At 38.2% G+C, this 16,849-nt stretch overlaps 1 protein-coding gene across 3 annotated transcripts in view; it reads right to left on the bottom strand.

The window, feature by feature from the left end:
* The window catches only part of nfatc2a (nuclear factor of activated T cells 2a), a 167,405-nt gene that overhangs the window by 83,129 nt on the left and 67,427 nt on the right, over positions 1-16,849 (bottom strand). For all 3 annotated transcript variants that reach the window (XM_063041478.1, XM_063041477.1, XM_063041476.1), the window contains exon 6: positions 15,724-15,864. In XM_063041478.1, coding sequence (XP_062897548.1) covers positions 15,724-15,864 — 141 coding nt within the window. The remainder of the gene's footprint in view (positions 1-15,723; positions 15,865-16,849) is intronic.

Genomic DNA, 16,849 nt, shown 5'->3' on the forward strand with positions numbered 1-16,849 from the left:
TTATGTTTTGTAGGCTAATCAAAAGAAAAATACGGGAGCTCAGGGATAAACATGTCTACTATGTATTACTTCAGTGAGGCACTCATTTATGATGTGTTGGAATAATGATGTATGCCATTTACATATAACCCACAATGAATTATGTAAACAATAAAGAATGCTTAATCAAACAGTATACTTACAATATTACTCAAATATTACTGAAATATTAAATATACAATAGGTATAATTGAAAAGCTGTCAACTAATGCAACCATCTTTGCTATTCATTGCTAAACTCCCATAATTTCAATCATTTCTATAATACCAAATTGTAAAACTGTTGCTTTGAGAAAACTTCAATTTTAAGTCTTTATTGATGTTTATGCACTCCTTTAGCTTGGACCAAAAACTAGACACAGTAATCTCTAAGGTCTTTCTGAAGTCTGCTCTAAGCTCATCACTACCTCTTGGATTTTACATTCTATCTAATTTTGATTTAAAAAACTAAAATTTCATTGAATTTGTTTCTCAGTGTTTCAAACTTAGGGTGTTACCTTTGGCACCTATTAAAATGTGCTCCCTGCTCTTCTCCAGCACTGCCACCTACATCAGATTGTTGATGTATTCTCCGTACAATGCAATGTTTCATTTTCCTGAGATTGAGTTCTATCTGGCATTCTTAAATTAATCTCTAATTTTATCAACATACATTATATTTGATCTTTAAATGAATGAATAATTCATATAGCCTGGAAAACATGACAGTCCTCTCTCTAACATTATTTTCAAATTAAGTTTATCACAGAAAAGTACAGGGGCCAGAAACAAATCCTGAAGGAAATTATTACCTACCTCTCAGTAACAGCACTTAATTGCTTCTCACTGTTTTCTCAAACTTGCACAACATTTCCTGCTGTTTTTCTGTCTCTCCTGCCAATCCATTTCTCTTAAACACATCAGATAATCTTCCAGGCCTCTGCATTCAAGAGGTTTAGCCACATTTGATACATCTAACCTAATCTAGTAATCACTGTATGATCCAGCTGAGTTTCTGCATTTTGCTAAGTGAATAACAACTAGCTCTATATACATGGAATGAATAGATAGAATTACAATAAGACTTAGGCAGTCCAAACATTTTAAATGCGCATTTCGCTTCACTGGAAAAAGTAATAGCACTTTCAAAATAAATGTCGTCAACTATGTCATCCCAAATAATGTAAATTCCCAAATAGCAGTTCTAAAACTTCAGAGATGAAGTTACAACTTTTAAAAACAAATTATGCTATTCATTTAAAGGAAAATGAATTGAAGACAATCACTTTATAACTGCCGAGCTACATCGGTGGAGGAACCAATGTGGCTCGCATCTTCACAAAACCTTTCTCTGTAGTTATTGCAGTGGGTGTCGTTTGCCATCATTTGGTTGATAGTATAGTACTGGGACTTTATACAGCAGCTGCTGTATTTTTTGTTTGAAATTTGCATTTTGCAGTTTGTGGAGCTGAAACTGAACATTTGCCCAAGATGTGCTTTGATGCACAGCAAATTGCAAACATCAATAGGCTTAAGTGGCACAAATCATTTTGTATTGTAGGTTATATTCCGGCTGATTCTTTGGGAAATTCCATGTAGGTGTCTCTAATTAACGGCTGTAATGTTATTCGGAGGATAGGTGAGATCGATTTTTATGCCTCTCTCTGGTTATTTTGTTGATGTCTCGTTAAGTTATCAATAAGTGTACAGAAAGTAGAAAATTAGGAGAACCAAATAATTTTTAATCTAAAATCTAATGCAAGGTTGAATATAAATAGAAAACTTTAATACTTAGATAATTGCTTTTGTCCATATTCTTCTGTCTTCTCACTTTAAGATTTTTTGGTTACGTATTGTTCAATTGGCTCATGATCTTTTTATTTTATGAGTGAAAGGATTGTCAGTAAATTATTTCACCATCAGAACCATGGCTCTAGCCATGTTAAAGTTAAGTAAGGCGCTAACCTCACAGAAATATACTCTGTTAGACGTCATGGACCAAAATCAGCAGCAGATCCAAAACAGGCAGCTCAAAAAATCGAACAAAAATTAATGGCAAGCTCATAGCTTTATGCAGTAATTTTTGGTGTAGCAGCAATGAATTTGAAATAGACAATTAGCTGGGTTATTTGAGTTATGCCCCAATTAGTTGTGTTAACATCTAAGAAAAAATACATCCCCATCAATCTCTCAATAGTGTACCTTAAAATTTGTCGATTTATCTGTTTTAGTCTTATTGCAGCCATTTAAGGCAAGTATTTCATCTCTTAAGGAACTTGATAACAGTGTGCATAAGAGCCCTGCTACATCACCACCCAGGAATCCCACAAAGGAACAGTGAAGTTGTATGAATCTCCCTGCCAAAGACAGTAAGTTATGCATCGATAATTTTCTAGAGTTATTTTTCCTTAATTATTCTTTTTCTTTTCTTCTGTCATAATACACTTCCTTCCTTTCATTCTCTTTTGTCTCTGCATCAAATCTTACTCTAGATTACTCTATAAACACAATAAAGTCTGCAGATGTTGGAAATCCAAAATAACACACACAACGTGCTGGAGGATCTCAGCAGGTCAGGGAGCATCTGTGGAATTGATTCTTCAGAGCTAAGGATCTTGGCCCGAAATGTCATCTGTTTATTAATTTCCATAGATGAAGCCTGTCCTACTGAGTTCTTCCAGCAACTTGTGTGTGTTACTCTAGTTCACCCCATTTACTTCCGTGTCATTGTGTCTATTCTTAAATTAATTTGAATAAGGACATGGACCATTGGCCCAATTTTCTGCTTTCCTAGTTGCCCCTTTGAGCCATCAATGCCATGATCTATTCCTATTTCCTGCAATTAGAAGCATAAAAGAAATGTGATCAAAAGATTGAAGTTATAAAAAAAAATCAGCAAGAAGAACATTTTTGCTTCTAAGCATTTAGTATCTAACCCAGAGAAACTGTCATTGATTGGAGCACCTCACGGCTATCATGGCTTGATCAGCAAACTTTCACTGGTCAGGAATTGATCACGCAACATTATGGATTACAAACTCAGCAGCTGTGCTTTATTACACACGCTGCCAAGCACAGCAATTTCTTTCTTTTATAAACATGTAGATCTAAAGTTTCAGCTCGATGGCCCTGGTTTCTTTCAGAATAATTACTCTAAAATCAGAAAACAAACATGCTGACAGAAGAACTGGGGAAATTCTACACAAAGTATATCCAGCACAAATTGAATTTCCATGACCTTCACCACCAAACATATTTTAAGGCATATTAATAAAATTGCACCAGATTACCACTCAAACATGCAAAGGAATTTTGTCAATTCTTTTAAAATATGACAAGCAAAAGACTCCCTGATCATGATGATTCATGACAGAAATTCCATGCAGTAATATGCAAATGAACTTGAGCAGAAATTTGAATCAAAAATCCCTTCTCAAAATGTGTAATTTTAAGTACAATTTGTACCCATATTGCTCTTCGCATTTGCGGCAATTTTTTTGGCCTCAATTACATAGAACTTTACATTGCTAATTACATGCTTTTCCAGGAATCCTATTTCCTTCGAACATATCAAGAAGACAGAATGAGTAAAATTGAAAGTGACTTCAATTATCTGCACTAATTAATGATGAACTGATAGGCAAGTCAACATAAAATGTATGATAAATATATTTTAAAACTATTACATGGAGGTAAACATTAAACTTCAACTTTATCATTTTTACCTGGCTACAATGGCAATGAATATCACGTTTCTAAAGCTTTACCTAAAGGAGCTACTTAATAATTGTCAGTTAGAATCCATGCTTTTTCAAATAAATTACAACTAGATTTCATTACTGTCTAACATGTAGGGATGCCACAGGTGTCAACATCACTTCTTACATTCATTTTTAAAAAACATCATGAAAGTGCCAGAAGTCAGAGCATTCTTCAGACATAAACTATAAACCCACTGCAATCACAGCACCATACAAAGACAGCAGCCAGTGAAAACATGATGGAAATGGTTTCCTTTATTAATCAAAGAGTTTAAAGGCTATAAAATTCCAGATTGTTCCTCTTAGTATGGAAATCATCCAGAATTCCTTTCACATAACTATGAGCATTTACCGACTTAACTGTTTGGTTGATGAGGGTTATATCGTATAAAATTATAAACACAAGAGATTCTGCAGATGCTGCAAATTCAGAGTGACACACAGGAAATTTTGGAGGAACTCAGCAAGCCAGGCAGCATTGATAGAAAAGAATAAAGAGTCTGTGTTTCAGTCTGAAACCCTTCATGATCAAGTGTCTCGGCTCAAATCATTGACTCTTCACTCCTTTCCATAGATGTTGCCTGACCCGCTGAGTTCCTCCAGCATTTTGTGTGTATATATAAAATTGTTACAACGATTATGAAAATATATTTTGTTCATTTATTTGTGCTAGGAATCTAGTCAACATGAGAGTAATTACTCAGGAATTACACCAGTATAGAAGTGTGAAAGCATTCATTAAATCAAGAATGTGCCATTATATGTTGGTATATCTGCTGAACAGACATAATTTGCCTCAACAGCAATGATTTCACGTGAAATCTCCTCCAAAATAATTTAAGGCAATATCAGCCCCTACTGCATGCTTCATCTGGATGACCTACAGCCTACAAATTTCAAGATTGTCAAAATTCTACACAGCAAGTTTAGGGATTCAAATAGCGTGAAATACAGTTCAGAATTGAAGATTTATTAAGCAGCAGAAACAATGTTTTTCTGTTTTGTGATGTACTCACTCTAGTCATGGGTTGACATCTGCTTGATCCTGCAGCAATGTTTAGCATTCTAGTGCAGTCAGTCCCAGCATTTCAATAACTACCTCAATTAAAAGATTTTGAGGTTTCAGAATATTCCAGAAAGTCTCACTAATATCAAAATATAATTCTGAGCATTAAAATAAGAACTGCTTACTGATAATTCATTGTATTATCATAACATAGAATGTGCAAGTCTTTATTTTCTTTCTGAAATAAAGATTTAAAAAAGGAAGAGTGAAATTTAATTTGAGGTTAAAATATCAGGAAACCTTGGGGTTGATTTATAATATATGCCCTTTTAGAATTAACAGGATTAAATCCAACTCATGGCAGAAAGATAGCAAGATCATAAAAAAGTCAAAAGTGGTGGTGGGGGGAGGGTGGGGAGAGGACAGGATTAAATCATTAACAGGAGAAATTAAATTGCCTTGAAGCTCAAAGGAAGGGACAATGCTTTGAGCTATCAGAATAACCTAGCTTTTCACCTGCCCTTGCCTCTAGTCAGTTTTTTTTTGTGCTTCCAGTCAATGGTGATCCACAGGATGTTTATGATCAGGAACTCATCAGAAGCAATGCCACTGAACACCAATGCTACACACTTTCTTGTTGGGACTGGTACTGCTTGCCATTTTGTGGTATAAATGCTGTTAGTCACTTTTCACTACATGCTTGATTGCTGGAATGGGCTGCTTCATTTGGTGAGAAGATGTGAAAGGACTATGTGCAATGATTGGAAAAACTTATGACCTTATGATGGCAGGAAATTTTTGATAAAGTACTCAAAGATTGTTCAGCTTAGGCTACTGCATTCAGAAACTCTTTCAGAAATGTCATACAACTGGGATGATTGACATAACAGTCAAACCCAACTTTCTTTATGTGAGGCATAACTGTAATCATTGGCATGCAGACTGGAGCACTACAGTTGGGATGTTTCTGGTCTCATAATCCTTGCTATTTCCAATCTCCTTAGCCATTTCTTCATATTTTTTAGAGTAAATTGATTGGATTGAAAACTGGTTTCACTAATGGTGGGGATTTCTGAAGGAAGACAAGATGGATCAACCACTCTGCAAATCCTTATAAATGGTTCAGCTTTGTGTTTAATACATACAGGCTGGGCCCACCACATTGAAGACAGAATAATTGGAGCTTCCTCCACTTATAATAGTGGAATAACCACTAAGCCAACCACCACTCATGAGTTGACATGGCAGGACTTCAATTTGATCTGTTGATTATGAAGTTGGTTGGTTCTGTCTAATGCCTTTTGTTTTCACTATTTTGCTTTCATAGAGTCTTGTTTTGCATTTTCACCAGGATGGCACCTGATATGTCCAATGCAGCTCCTGATATGCCCACCTGCACTCCTCATTTAACCTTGATTGATTTCCCTAGCTTGAAAATTATACTAGAGTAAGGGTTATGTCAGACTGTAAAGTTACAAGTTTGCCAGTGTACCTAACTGCTGCTGCCGTTGCTGATGGTCCACATTACCTCAGGGGTGACCAGTTTAGAGCTGCCCATATCTGATGTATGTTTATTCCATTTAGCATGATTCTAGCACCATACAATAGAATGATGGGCATTGTTAGTGTGGAAAAAGGACTTGGTCTCCATTGGGGCAGTGAACTTTCACCATTGCCTTCATAGACATTTCTATCTCCACAGACAGATTGTTGAGGTTTATCCCTTTTGTTGCTTCATTCACGACACACCACAGGCACAGTCCTTCATGACGCAGCCAGCTCAATTCGTGCTGGTCCTAACAAACTAGTCCCTATTGTACTCTTGCTACCTTCAGTGGTGTTCTGAGTATTGTTCAAAGTGGAGGAGCACTATTTTCTACTGCAAAGGAGGGTGGGGGGCAGTGCTTGACCTGGTGCTATGAGTCTTTGTTGAGGACTCCTTAGGCTGCTCCCTCATGTCTGTACACTGCTGTCTTCCCATTTCAGTGGGTCTGTCCTGCGAGTGGGACAGGATATAAATCAGAATTGTTCTAACTGAGCCTGGCACGTTGCTGGTAAGGTATCAGTGTTTGAATATGATTTTTCAGGCTGCTGACTGAATATTCTGTGGGACAGCTCTCCTACCTTTGACACCAGACTGCAGCTGATTATGACTAGGGCAAGTCTGTAAGTTGACTAGGCAGACATCTACTTTCTATTTTCATATTTAGCCAATGCCTGATGGTCAATCAGTTTTATTATTTTTCAGTCTGGTGACACTAGATTCCTTTTTAACTCAACCATATTTTAGTAATTCAAACTTCATTTTATTGCCTAACTATCTAATAATCAAATCAACTGTCATTTTTGTTAAATCAGTCATGATATCTTGGACATGCACGCTTCCCTCATACTTTCTTCCATGTGTTAGTTACATTTTCAATTGTTGAAAGCTACATGAAGGAAAAATACCTAAACCAAACCTCGTTCTATGTTGTTTTATCTGGTTCAACTTGAGTCAAATTACTTTCATTCTATCAATCATGTGCTGAATTGTATTTTTCTTTAGATAGAACTGCAAAGTGTATTGAAAATGAGATTTGTTTTAAGAAGAATCTGACATGAATTAATTTCCATCAGCTCTCTCCAAGAATAGATTTTAAATTGAATAACTATAAATGAACTATTCAAGATGAAACTTCAGAGTAGCCAACAGACTGTATTACAATCCAGTAAAATCTGTGGAAAAATATGGAATCTACAACAGCAGAATACTGACCTAAAGCTCCCTAATTTCAATTATTCATTAACACTTGAGAGCAGATTTAATTGGGACAGGTGTTTTAGAGATAAAGACAGAGGAAGGAACAATAAATGACCTTCAACCAGTTCAGATTCAGACTAATTATTGTGTGCATATTCATCAGAACTTTGAGAAGGCAAATTTATTGCACCATTGCCCAGTTTCAGTGATGTACTGTACTTTAAGGTGTTTCAATCAGTAAGTTATTGGGATGTTTCGTGCACTGGAACAAGACCACATTTTGACCCTGTACACTCAGGACAAACAGAGAATCAAATGCTCAACCAACAATTTGATAATGGCCGCACCCTCTTCCGTTAGTAACAGATTATTTAAAAAAAAGTCCAGTGCATTTTAGTTACATATTTTTGGTTTTAAAATACATTGGCACATTCTGAAATTGTGAAAGTCTTTCTCTCTCTCTGTTTAACTTCTCAATGTCCACACATGCTGACTTTATTGATCCTGTACGTGTGAACTATGCGGGCAAACATTTATAGGAAACGGCCTGGTGTGGTGTCAGGTTGTTATCATTTGACACTGTGTCTGAGTAAAGTTCAAAAGTTCAAAGTAAATTTATTATCAAAGTGCATACACTATATGTCACCATATAAACTCTGAGATTTTTTTTTTGCAGGCATAATCAGTAAATTCAAGAACCATAATAGAACCAATGAAAGACCACACTCAACAGGACAGGCAAACAACCAAAGTGCAAAAAAACAACAAACTGTACAAATACAAAAGAAAAAAGAAATAATAATAATAAAATAAGCAATAAATGTTGAGAACGTGAGATGAAAAGTCCTTGAAAGTGAATCCATAGGTTGTGGGAACAGTTCAGTGACTGGCAAAAGAAGTTGAATGAAGTTATCCCCACTGGTTCAAGAGCTTGATGTTTGAGGAGTAATAACTGTTCCTGAACCAGGCAGTGTGAGTGCTGAGGCTCCTGTACCTTCATCCTGATGGCTGCAGCGAGAAGAGAACATGAACTGGGTGGTGGAGGTCCCTGATGATGGATGCTGCTTTCCTGTGACAGTGTTTCATGTAGCTGTGCTCAATGGTGGGGAGGTCTTCAATCATGATGGACTGGGTGAAATTTGCTAATTTATGTAGAATTTTCCATTCAAGGTGTTCGTATTTACATGCCAGGCTGTGACACAACCAATCAATATATTCCCCACCACACATCTATAGAAGTTTGTCAAACTTTTAGATAACATGCCTATTTTTGAAAAATTTCTGAGGAAGCACAGGCTTCCATGATTTCTTCATAATTGCTCTTATGTGCCAGGCCCAGGACAGGTGCTCTGAAATGATAAAAATGAGGATTTTAAAGTTTCTGATCCTCTCAACCTCTGATTCCCAAAGAGAACTGGCTCATGGACCTCCTGAAGTCAATAATCAGCTTCTTGATCTTGCTGACACTGAGTGAGAAGTTGTTGTTGTGGCACCACTCAGTCAGATTTTCAGTCTCCCTCCTCTATGTTGATTCATCATCACCTTTGATTTGGCCAATGACGGTGGTGTTATCAGCAAACTTGAATAAGTGATTGGAGCTATGCTTAGCCACACAGTCATAAGTGTAAAACAAGTCGAGCTGGAGAATAAGAACACAGCCTTGTGGTGCACCTGTGCTGATGGAGACTGTGAAGGAGACGTTGTTACCAAACTGAACTGACTGGGGTCTGCAAGTAAGGAAATCAAGGAGGTATTGAGACTAAGGTCTTGAAGCTTATTGATTTGTTGTGTGGGGTTGATAGTATTGAATGCCAAGCTGTTGTCAATAAAGAGCATCTTGATGTATGCATCTTTGCTGTTCAGAAGTTCCAGACTTGAGTGAAGAACCAATGAAATGCCATCTGCTGTGGACTTGACATGCAGGTAGGCAAATTGGAGTGGATTCAAGTCACTTCTCTGGCAGGAGTTGATGTGATTCATCACCAACCTCTTAAAACAATTCATCACAGTGGTTGTAAGTGCTACTGGGTGAAAGTTACCACATTCTTATTAGGCACCGGTATAACTGAAGCTTGCTTGAAGTAGGTGATTACCTCAGACTGTTGAAGTGAGGGGTTAAAGATATCAGTGAACATTCCAGCCAGTTGATCAGCACAGGTCTTTAGTACTCAGCCCGGTACCCCATCTGTGCTGGATGCTTTCTGTGGATTTACCCTTCTGAAGGATGCTCTCATATCCATGGCTGTGGAGTTTGTGAAGGTTCCTCTAGGTTTTGACAGTCAAAGTGAGCATAGAAGACATTGAGCTCATCCGGAAGCAAAGCCCTGCTGTCATGTATGTTGCATGATTTCATTTTGTAAGACATAATAGCATCAAAGCCCTGCCACCGCTGCCAAGTATCCTTCATTTATTCAAGTTTAGTCCGGATTTGTCACTTCACCCATGAACTGGCTTTCCAGAGATCATACCTGGGCCTCTTGTATCTTACTTGGTTGCCAGAACTGAATGTCTCTGATTTGGCTCTCAGCAAACAGCAGAGTGAGGTTAGGGGAGGTGGCGGGCTGGTGTAAGTAATCTTATGTGCATGTGATTTCTCACTGATGCATAGGGACGAATCTCAATGGAACAAATATATTGATAGTCCCCTCTAGAGCAATTAAATTCCCTCAAACAAAGCCAGATTAGACAAACAAATGGCTTTAGATTTTCACTGGCAATCAATAAGTAATATTGCCATATAAAACATAAGTGGTAGTGTCCTGTGATATTTTATATCTTAATATAACTGCTTCCATTAAGAGAGTGACAACTGGTAAGTGGAACTTACCTGCAGGAACTGCCTGCCTTTTTACATTTCATTGGTATGCATTTGTTTCAGGTCCTGTTCTTGGTTTCAATGCTCTCAACTTTAAGCACCAATTGGCATAGTGCACAAATTCAGCAGCAATTTTGAAACACACATTGCATTTAACAATACTTATTTTTTGGTTTCCTGCCAGTCTAATCTTACCACATCAAAAGCAGCAAACTTGAGAACCTAGGCATTGTTTGTGCAAACTACATTATCTAGTCTAAGAACACAAATAATTTAATTAAAGCATACAAGAGCAGATGTGGCCTGTTTGGCCTACTGATCTTGCTTCAAAATTCTTCAGCATCATGGCAGATCTTCTATCTCAACATCTCTTTCCCTACTATATCCATTTCCCTTGATTCCCTTAATAAACTGAAATCCTCTGATTTCTGTTTTGAATGAATTCAGTGACTGAACATTCATGACCATCCAGTGCCGAGAATTCCAAAGATTCATCAGGCACTGTGTAAAGAAGCTTGCCCTCATCTCTTTGCTAAATGGCCTACTCCTTTATTTCAGACTGTGACTCTTAGTTCTACACTCCTTAGCTAATGTCCATCTTGTTGAGACTTGCTAAGAAGTTTGTGATTTTCCATGAGGATATTTCACTTTCACATATTTTTCTTTAACACAGGCTTCATCTAATCAACTCTCTCCATGCAGCAAGCCCGCCATTCCTGGAACCAATCTTTGCTGCACTCCTTTCATGGCAAGTTTATCATTTTTTAGATGAGAGATCCAAAAATGTACAGAATTCTCTGCGTGCTGTCTTATCTATATCATCTGTAATATTCTTAGGTTTGAAATAAACAGTAAATTATGGAGAAGATGGAGAAGATGGAGAAGATGGCGACGCGACGCAGCGCACATAGCCTCTCCAATGAAATGATATCGTATCTGTTAAATAGGGGCCATGCACAATTCTGATTTGATGGAGACAGCCGTGAGAGTACGGAGGAACATCTGGAGTAACTTCTGAAATGCCTGGTTTGCTGCCGCTGCTACTGTGCGATCCAGAATCTCCAGAGGGAAGGTCCCAAAATCCTCAGCTTTGACTGCTGCTGGCGACTGGGGCTGGGGTCGAAGCATTCTGCAGAGATGGTGCTCGGTGCTTGGTGTCGGAGGGCTGGTCGGAGCTCAAAGTTTTCAGATGACTCAGGGTCGGACTGTGGTCGGGTATGGCAGGAAGAGTTTTCTTCCTTCTCCCGTCTGCGTGAGATGTGGGACTTCCGAGAGACTTTGAACTTTTTTATCGTACTCACGGCCTCTTCATCAAGTCACGGTATTGCTTGCACTGTTGTATCTATATGTTATAATTATGTGGCTTTTGTTAGTTTTTCAGTCTTGGTCTGTCCTGTGTTTCTGTGATATCACACCGGAGGAATATTGTATCGTTTCTTAATGCATGCATTACTAAATGACAATAAAAGAGCACTGCGTGTCCTCATAATCTAATCTAAATTAAACTGTGAAGAACATCAAATATTGCACAACTCCAACATTCGAAATAGCACATATGTTGATGATGAAAGACCAATGATCAAGCTATAAGTGAACTACTAGTACCCTGTATAAGCAAAGCAGTATCGAAAAATTCAACTGTTCAACAGTGATTTTAACCTGCTCCAGCACCATGCTGTTGTGTCATATAATAGTTATAGAAAGAGTGTGAGGGGATAATTTTCAATGAGATTATTTTTAAAATTGGGTATTATTTCTAATTTCAATGTTATAATAATTCATTTGCAATATAAAGAATGCAATATAATTTTCAATATGGAAGGGAATTGCAGAAGCCCGGCAGCACCTATGGAAAAGAGTAAACACTCGAGGTTTCAGTCTGAGACCCTTCATCAAAAAAAAGACGAGAAGTCAGAGCAAGAAGTTGCGGAAGGAAGGGAGGAAGAATATAAGGTGGTAGGTGATAGGTGAAACTGGGAGGGGGAGGGATGAAGTAAAGAACTGGGAAGTCAATTGGTGAAGGAGATAAAGGGCTGGAGCTTAGGAGGAGACAATGGCGCCTAACGGTGATTCCTTTGCTTGCATCTTCAGGTACAGCTCTATCTCCATCTTTAATATCTCTGTTTCTCCCTTTCAGGGTTCTTTTGAAGACCCTGACCTGAAGTTACATGCTGACTTCAGTTCTTTGTGGGAATGGGACCCACTCTCAGGGTTTCACAACTGGCCATTATTCATCATGCCAAGCGTGCGACCTAAGAGCTCAGTTCGCCTTCAGAGGGCCGAGATCTCGTGGCTCGGGAGACGGGCAGGTCGGTGTGTCATGGGAGTCAGAAGATCTATGGCTGTGTGCCCAGAGACCTGAGCTCTTTGGGCACAGGGCTTGGAAAAACCGACGCAACGGACTTTTAATATCATAAATCAGTGAGTTGTTTGTTATGCCTTCCCTCTCACTGTGAAATGGAGACATCCCTTTCTCCCTTATTAGGGGGAGGGAGGGAGAGAGAGAGAGAGAGAGGTGAACAAGTAGTCTTTGGGGTACTGCAAGTCTGTGTCTTCGCTGTTGCTTTTCTGCATGCTTAAGTTCTCGGTGGTGGATGCCGATGCTTTATTTGCTTGTGGGGGGAGGGGGATCGTTGATTGCTGCCACTTACGCATGGGAGGGAGGGGAACTTGGGGGGCACTTTGGGGTTCTAACATTTAACTGTCATTCATTCTTTCGGGGCACTCCTCTGTTTTCGTGGATGGTTGTGAAGAAAAAGCTTTTCAGGATGTATATTGTATCCATTTCTTTAACATTAAGTGTACCTTTGAAATCTTTGAGAAAGGGGAATCTAATAGGGGAGGATAGAAGGCCATGGAAGAAAGGGAAGAGGGAGAGCACCAGAGAGAGGTAATGGACAGGTAAAGAGATAAGGTGAGGGAGGGAAAAGGGAATAGGGAATAGAAAGGGGGGTGCACTACCAGATGTTTGGAGGAATCGATGTTCATCCCATCAGGTTGGAGTTTATCCAGACAGAATACAAGGTGTTGCTCTTCCAACCTGAGTGTGCCTTCCTCGTGGCAGTAGAGAAGGCCAAGGACTGACATGTCGGAATGGGAATGAGAAGTGGAATTAAAATAGGTGGCCACTGGGAGATGCCGCTTTTTCTGGCAAAGAGGGCCACACTCAGGTTGAAGGAACAACTTAACAGCAAACTATTTATATTTATTATGCTCAACCAAACTTTATCTAATCCTCTCAGTTCTAAGTTCAAATCTTTTCCAAAACAAGAGAAAATCTGCAGATGCTAGAGGAACTCAGCAGGCCAGGCAACATCAGTGGAACAACATAAACAGTCGACGTTTCAGGCTGAGACTTTTCATCAGGACTGGAGTAAAAAGATAAGAAGTCAGAGTCAAAGGTGGGGGGAGGAGAGGAAAAAAATACAAGGCGTCAGGTGATGGGTGAAACCGGGGTGGGGGGTAGGGAAGGGGTGAAGTAGAGCTGAGAAGTTGAATGGTGAAAGAGATAAAGGGCTGGAGAAGGGGGAATAATTTTATGCTAATAAATAAAAACGTTCTCAATATTTAAGTGATTAACAAACAGATATGCATAAAAAACATTTTTTACCCTCTGAATACTAAGTTACCTATCATGTGCACATTTGGAGGGAGAGGTCGATAGCTTTCCCACTGATAATTACGAGTAACATTGTAGTATTGAGGCAGTGGACGTTGTGAACAGGAAAGGTTTCAAACCTGGAACACACACTTCTAAAACCTACTCCGCAATTCAACATCTTACAGATAACATAATGTATTTTTTACAGTCATCAATACTACAACAGTGGATTGGAACTCATCCTTATTCTGTCAATAAATCTGTATCAATCACTACCTGATAAGATATCTAAAGCCCTGGTTCAACTAAAGTTTCTTTGTTTTCTCACAGGAATATTAATTAGTCTATCGATGTCATCCATGGTGCAAGAATTTATCAACACAATTTGTGCAAAAAAAAATTGGAATCCCTTTTACAGTTTTGTTAGTTAGTGCATTGTAAAGTAAACTGTGCCCCTTTATCATGTCTTTTCAAGTGAGGATGCCCAGAACAATACTGATGCAATGGACTCATCGTTGACATTTAAGATCTGGGTTCAAATAAATTGAACATTGCTGGTAACTAAATCTCTTCTCTCTATTCCTTGAAGTAGGATCAACAATAACAGCCCAGATTCTAGTATCAACATGTTATTTCTGCTCTTTGTGTACTACTAAATTATGTGCAACTGATAATCACATTCTTAGAATCCAAAGATGATAGAATGGAAGAAGACATGGTCGACTAATAGGAGTAACACACACAAAAATGCTGGAGAAAGTCAGCAAATTAGGCAACATCTATGGAAAGGACTAAAGAGTCAATGGTTTAGGACAAGACCCTTCATCAGGACTTGATCTTGGCCTAAAATATGGCTGCTCATTCATTTTTATAGATGGTGCTAGACCTGCTGAGTTCCTCGAGCACTTTGTGCATATTATTCTGGATTTCCAGCATCTGTAGAATCTCTTGTGCTTATGCTCAACTAATAGAACATGCTCTTCCAATTTTGAAGCTGAAACATGTTGTTAGGACAGCATAAAGACAACTTTCCTTTGCTTCCAGCATTGCTACATTTCCAAATCTGGGAGTGATTTTTACTCATTATATGCCTGAAATAGGAAATTTTCCATTCTTTGCTCAATGGTATGAACAGGTGCACTATTTTTAATTAAACAATTACAAACTGTTTTGTAACAAAATATAAGTTCATAGTACAGAATTACTTTGAAATACAAACATAGAGAGGGAGACGGATAAGAGCAAGTGTTATTGCAGAGAATCTGGATAAAGATATACAAAATGCTGGAAGAACTCAGAAGGTCAGACAGCATCTATGGAGGAAAATGAACAGAAAACATTTTGGGCTGAGGCAATTCATCAGTCTTGATGAAGAGTCTCAACCTGAAACATCAACTATTCATTTTCCACCATAGACGCGGCCTGACCTGTTGAGTTCCTTCAGTATTGACACAAAAGATTTACTGATCTAATACAACATTATTAGCACAGTGCGTCATGCTCTTGAATAAGTGGCCAGGTTGCACAGACAGGTCAATGTATGGGAAGATTTATACTTCACCTGCAACTTTTACTACGCCTGGACAGAGTATTTGTGTTATTATGGGCTGTGTCATGAAACCAAGGTCACACATACAATAATAAGAATCCATCTTTCTCTTAAGACCTTAAAATACAAACCATAGAAAGATGGAGCAATGCACTTTACTTTTCAGATTTGATCAGTAATACAGTTCACTCTGTTTTCACCAAGACTCAAGAAAGATCAACATGACTTACCAGGAGTCTTCTCTGTGAAAAGCACCTTTGACTCATTCGTAAAGTTTTGACCATTGAGGATCATTTGCTGGCCACCTGTGACTAAACAATTATCTGTGCTCTGTTTTTCCACCATAGGTAGCTCATGGGCTGATCTCTGAGCTGGAAGAATAAAGGAAAATACATTAATACAGTAAATTTCTGCTCATAATTTAAACCATTGCATTGTCACGGCAATGTATTAGGATTCTTCCAAGACACCCTGGGCAGAAAGCACTGAAGAACCTGATTCATTGCATGGGTTGAATAGGATACGGTATCATTGATTATCCCCTCATTTATCTACCTAATTAGTTGTAACAAATACAGTATTCTCATCTGACTGTTTCATAATGAAGCTGTATCCAGCATCAAGATCAATGTCTTCATGTATGAAGACACTTATCTTCTTCATATTTAATGACAAAGGACGGTTTAAATGCTCTCTCCAGTTCAGAAACAAAGAGCTACTTTATACAGCAACTTTTATATGCTCAGCACAACTTAAAGAGCTTTCCATCCAATGAAGCACATTTGATATGCATTTCAGATACAATATGGGAAAATAACCTGTGTTTAGGTGTTCTATATAAATCTACGTAGTCCACTTGCTTTTCTTTGTGTGTAAGCAATATTTTCCAGATGTTTTAAACTCCAAGTCAACCTACACCTTTAATCAAACTATTTTAAGAAAATAACGATCTTTACAAATAAGGGCTGAGTTTTCCCAAACCATTTAAAACTATACTAATTTGTGCATACATGAAAAGCTTTGAGCATAATGTTGCCAAGGTACTGCCAATTATTACAATGGTGGTTTCACCAGTACTTGAAATCTAACTTAATGTTGCAAATGTCACTTTCCATCTCTTGCAAACTGCTCATGAAAACAGCTGGATTGTGGCTGTACTTGTCTTTCCTCTCTTGCTAAACTAAGGAATCCATAAAATAATGACACAATGAGCTGGCTGGTTCCTATCAAGTGTAGTTAGTAAACATTCAATGGTTAATCTCCCCTCCCATTATTGCCTTAATCTTTTCTCTGTCAGCAGAATATATTTTCAGAGGCCTATGCATGATTTCACTTGACAAAGGATTCTATTAACAA

This window comes from Mobula hypostoma, chromosome 2 (assembly GCF_963921235.1).
Source record: "Mobula hypostoma chromosome 2, sMobHyp1.1, whole genome shotgun sequence".
In the NCBI taxonomy this organism is placed as follows: Eukaryota; Metazoa; Chordata; class Chondrichthyes; order Myliobatiformes; family Myliobatidae; genus Mobula; species Mobula hypostoma.